At 40.2% G+C, this 5,175-nt stretch overlaps 1 protein-coding gene across 1 annotated transcript; it reads left to right on the top strand.

The window, feature by feature from the left end:
* The first annotated feature begins 2,757 nt into the window (after window positions 1-2,757).
* On the top strand, window positions 2,758-4,600 carry LOC124698610 (40S ribosomal protein S19-like). Its single transcript, XM_047231091.1, has 4 exons — window positions 2,758-2,929; window positions 3,854-3,944; window positions 4,039-4,222; window positions 4,324-4,600. The coding sequence occupies exons 1-4, from the start codon at window positions 2,831-2,833 to the stop codon at window positions 4,400-4,402; spliced, it is 453 nt and encodes a 150-aa protein (XP_047087047.1). The 5' UTR covers window positions 2,758-2,830; the 3' UTR covers window positions 4,403-4,600.
* Window positions 4,601-5,175: the final 575 nt, after the last annotated feature.

The raw sequence follows: 5,175 nt of genomic DNA, 5'->3' as shown, positions 1-5,175 counted from the left end.
TATGTGAGGGAGAGAGAGATGGAGAAGCATGATGCTTGTGTGCCATGCATGGCATGGCCGGCCAAGATTGTGGCCATGCACAAGTGATCATCAAGAGAGTATTGCCACACATGCATGACACCCAAGGTTGAGTGTCTCACATTTTACAAAAATGGTGGCCTAAAGAGATATAGAATTTTAGGTGAAGTGATAACAATGAACAAGGGTGCTAAAGTGTAGATGGTGGTGGCATTCTATCCTCGATAAAAGATGTGTCTAAGATATGATGGTGGTGATGGTGATTTAGACAATGGTAGATCAAGGCTATGAGAGATGGTGAGTGAAGTAACCATATACCCACAATGATGAATATGGTGACATAAATTATGAATTCATGGGGTCAAGGTGATGATGGAAAGAATAGAGGGTTGAGACGGGTATGATGAAATATAAGTTGCTCTACCAATGAGAGATCAATTGGGATTGGTTTGAAATACTCTCTGAGTCTAGGGTTTAGTTGAAGGGAGTCCAATAGAAAGTATCAAGAGATCATCTACTTGATCAAGAGTTGGAGGATGGGGAATACAATGTGGTAGATCGAGAGGTGTGCATAAGATGTGCAAGAATTGCCATTTGAAAAGCATTTGAATCACCTCAATTGTCCAGGGGCAATTGGTAATGAACTCAAGTGGAATGGAATTTGGAAATATTGAGAAGAACTAGTTGGAACTTAGGGGTTCAAAATATTCTACTTACTATCTCAAGTAAAGTAGAGTTTTTCTCAAACTTAAAATAAACAAGAAATGGTATAGATACCATAACAAGCCTTTTTGTTAAAAAGGAAGCATGATAGAAAGTAAGGTTCTAGAAATCAGTACTTTGTAGAAATGAGATGAAAAACAAAACCCATTTTAGTTCCTTGTTTTCTTAGAAGAAATATTTTGAGAAGCTTTAATAAAACTAAAAGTGGTTTTGTGGTCAAAACCAGAGAAGAAAACAGTAGGGTTTTGAGAAAGAGAACTAATTTAGGGAGAAGTGTTCTCAAGGGTAGATGGTGGCTACAAAATGTATCCATCATTCCCACTCTTGGTTTTGTGAAGATAAACTTGGATGAAAACAAAAACAAGAGGTAAAAGAGGAAGAAGTGATCTGAGTGTCTGGAACATGGGTTAGGATACCGAGATCAAGTTGAATATATGAGTTGCAAGGATTGATCGAGACATGCAAGACGTGGAGGTTGAAGAGGATGTTGCATAGATGAGATCCATGCATTGAAGTCAACAATAACGAGTTGTGGGTGCTTAGAGATCAATGGCCAAAGTCTGGACATTTTTAAGCTCGTCAACACGGATGGTCGACATGGCCTCAAAACCAACAAGGATGAGTGGGTACAAGAGAAGGATGTGATGAGGGGTAGATGATCCCAAGTTTTGAATTAAGGATGATTGAGCTATCTTGTACTACAAAGAGAAAATCAAGATGGCACACTCATGTTGCCATCAGAAGGAGAGGTTTGATGTAGTAACAAGGAAAACAACATTTCCTAAGTCACACATGTGTTTTATTAGGTGAGTTGTTCATTTTGCCACTAGGAGTGTTGTTCTTTGAGGTAGCTCAAGACAAAACTCAACAAGCAAATCAAGAAAATTCATCTACCAACGAGATCAAGGCAATTCATCATAACCAACAGATCAAGGCAATTCATCTTAATTAGTCTAAAGAAAAAGTTTTTGTTCCCCCTAATTTTTGCATTAAGGAGAAATAGACAAGGTTGCAAAAGTGGGGCGTTACAGCACACCTCGACTTGGCCAACACGCAGGGAGCCGCACGAGGCTTGTGCTCCTCATCGAGAGTATCCAAGTGTGGTGCTCTTTCTCTTCTATAAAAAATATTGATCCCAATTTGTATTGATTTTATTCTCTTTAGGAAGGATACATAAGCAAAATACTACACAAGGGTATTGTGACTTCCGAAATTAAATAGAAATTTGAATAGAATTCCTAAATAATAATAGAATATTATAGTGTGATATATACTTGAAAATTAGTAGAGAAGTTTACATCGCACCAGACATGTGTTAGGGTGCATCACGAGACTTTCTAGATTATGTGATATCTTTCCCAAGTCAGTCGTAATAGAGTTGCAAATAGATGGGCGTTGATGTTTGGTTTTATAATTAGTATAATAATAACATAACATGTGGGAATTTTATCGAAAAATGTCTTCGGCTCTTAGTGCTCGTGCTGTTTAAAAAATAATAGAAAATCATACATATTTGTTTTAAAAATCTAAAAATAAATCTGAACATAGTAAATGACGTAACCTACAAGCCTGTAAAATTTTAATATGATTTTTTTTATATTTTAGGCTACATAAAAAAGAAAAATCGGTTGAGATTTGGAGATTTCAAATATACATACTCAGATCACGTTTATCATTTTTATGTAGGCTAAAATATTGAAATTTTGCACGTTTATAAGATAATTCATTGGCTACAGCATGATTTTCTATTGGGAGTTGCTTAGAACTCAATAAAAGAACATGAGTGGCTTTGGGCTATGGACGACTGGATTCAGCAACTCGTGGGCTGGAGCCGTTTTGCCCCCTGTCGGCCTAACAGGCCCAAATACTTCAGCCCGATAAATGTCCGTGAACCCTAGACCCACCAATCGGTCCATCGTGACCGTTCATCACCAATCTGACGGCTCTGTAACGAAACCTGCATTATATAAATTCCCCAGTCCGACTGGTCTGCCACGCCTCCACAAAACCCTAGCCCGTGAGCAGCCGCAGCGCCCACCCCACTTCCCCCATCTCCCCTCCCCACAGCTGCGCCGGCGGCGGCTACAGGATGGCGGAACCGGCGGCTTCCACCGCCTTGACGGTGAAGGACGTCAGCCCCCACGACTTCGTCAAGGCCTACTCCGCCCACCTCAAGCGCTCCGGCAAGGTACCTCGTTTCCCTCGGATCCTGCACCGAAGATTCAGTTATATGGTAGATCATGAAGTAGCCTCTTATCCTTCGTGCCCTCGTGCGTACAGCAGATGACACTTAGTATGCCCGCCCCCTTCAAATTCAATCCACGAATGCAGTATAAGAAGTAGCGACGACGATTTATGACTTTCTTTACCAATATTGTGTTGTTTTCTGTTATGTTGGGTTGAAGTACGCAGTATTGCTCCTAAATTAGAAATAACGTCGTAAGAGGACCGTATTGTCTTGATCTGGCTGAGTTCATTTCGCGTACATCGTTGTCACTTTCATCACTCTTCGCTTCTTATGTAAACGGACTTTTTGGATTTGTACATCATGCTCGAAGATAAGTATTGTTAGGCCAGCAGTTGTGGGGTTGCCGCAAATCACGATCTGTGATGTGAATCTGAAGTTCTCTTGATTATATAAGTAAATTTCGAGCATCAGCCGGAACATTTATAATTTTAGAACCCTGAACAGTCAAATGCTACCTAGTGCTATTTAATATGTAAGTATCGTGCATGTCTTAGTTGATCATTTTTCCTTGTGACGCAATGTCAGCATTGATCAATTACAATACTATTTCTTCACGTGATTGGTCTTCTGCAATATGTATGCTCTTCCTTCAGACGTTGGTATAGCTCTGAATCTAGTATTTTTGCATGTTGAGTGGTAGCTGTCATAGCTCTGAATCTAGTTTTTTTGCCTTTGCATACATTTGTGGGCTCAGTTGCTAGGTTTCTTCAGGATGTATGTTACAACTTTTGTTGCAAGAGACTGCCACCATATTAACTGACATTTGCAAGCTACACACTTGTTCTTTCATGAATTGGTTGTATGTATTGACTAACCATTTTTTCTGCACCTTCGTGCTTGTGTTTAAAATTTCTTTTTGTTTAGATGGAGCTCCCTGAGTGGGTTGACATTGTGAAGACTGCGAGGTTCAAGGAGCTCCCTCCTTATGACGCTGACTGGTACTACATCAGGGCTGGTGAGTAATCTTAACCTTCTCAGTATTGTTGCTCTTTTCATTGAATTCTTTACTACATCTCTTATTTGTTTGTTGCTTCATTGGTATTCTGCAGCTTCAATTGCAAGGAAGATCTACCTGAGGCAGGGTATCGGGGTCGGTGGCTTCCAGAAAATCTATGGTGGACGACAGAGGAATGGCTCACGCCCTCCTCACTTCTGCAAGAGCAGCGGTGCCCTCTCCCGCAACATCCTGCAGCAGCTCAAAAACATGGGCATCATTGACCTTGACCCCAAGGGGTAAGTCTCTCAAGTCATCTGTGTGCTTACTTTGCTTCCTAGTGTAGTTTGTGCTTACTGTAACATAGGCATTCTGATTATGTTTTCTGTTGGCATTGCAGTGGAAGGCTCATTACCTCCCAGGGAAGGCGTGATCTGGACCAAGTGGCTGGACGGGTTGTTGCTGTTGTTGCGGAGTAGTTTCATCTCTACCATTCCCCTGCCTGTCATGTTTGCTGGTTGAGTTGGCCAGAGTTTGTTTGCAGTTTTGAATTAGGACTTGGTCTGGCATGTTTATGAGATCTTAAAGTTGTATGCATCTAGTTATGGTATTACTATATTTCCTGAACGTCTAATGCGCAACCATTACTGTTCTAAATCAAGTGACTCTTATGATTATAGCTGTTTCTCTTGCGTTTTAATTATTTTGTGTCGATGCAGCAGAACGCAGCAGCCTATTAGATTTTGCCAAGCGATTCTTGTGGTTAAAGGTTTATAGCTGTTGTCCATATGGTGCATAGTTTTGAATATTTGTATATTTTTGTTTGCTTCTAGCAGCAAACCGAGCTGATTGGTACATTTTGCTTTTAGCATATTCTTTTTCTTATGGTGATTTGCTTTGTGCTGTAAGCGAATCTTTTCAGCTAGTTAGATTTGGCTCTGCTTGATTTTGATGAAAGAAAATTTGCAGAAGTGGATGTATGCAATGCAGTAACCGTTGTGTTAATTTGTACCCCTCTTTAATCCCTTTGGTTGTCCATTTAGAGTGTCTCCGAGATGTACCTTCCCAATTTTGAATACATATTAGGTTTGGTGAAAGTCAAACTTTTATTAAGTTGGTCTAACTATGAAACCTTACAAAGTTCAACTTTGAGCAAACATAATATATCCAAATTTGGTAGAATTTGGGAGAGGGAGTATAATAGGAGGGGTGCCCAGAAAACTGCTCCCTCCCTTCATTGGAGGGAAAATAA

The sequence above is a fragment of the Lolium rigidum genome, chromosome 3 (genome assembly GCF_022539505.1).
Source record: "Lolium rigidum isolate FL_2022 chromosome 3, APGP_CSIRO_Lrig_0.1, whole genome shotgun sequence".
Taxonomy (NCBI): Eukaryota; Viridiplantae; Streptophyta; class Magnoliopsida; order Poales; family Poaceae; genus Lolium; species Lolium rigidum.
The sequence above is the reverse complement of the archived record's forward strand: the minus strand, read 5'-3'. Positions and strand labels throughout refer to the sequence as shown.

What these genes read in the sequence shown, in the direction of transcription:
- LOC124698610 (XM_047231091.1), top strand. Translation starts at nt 2,831, where the DNA reads ATGGCGGAACCGGCGGCTTCCACCGCCTTGACGGTGAAGGACGTCAGC. An exon ending in ACCTCAAGCGCTCCGGCAAG is followed by an intron (nt 2,930 to 3,853) that starts GTACCTCGTTTC and finishes CTTTTTGTTTAG; the next exon opens with ATGGAGCTCCCTGAGTGGGT. An exon ending in ATTGACCTTGACCCCAAGGG is followed by an intron (nt 4,223 to 4,323) that starts GTAAGTCTCTCA and finishes TTGGCATTGCAG; the next exon opens with TGGAAGGCTCATTACCTCCC.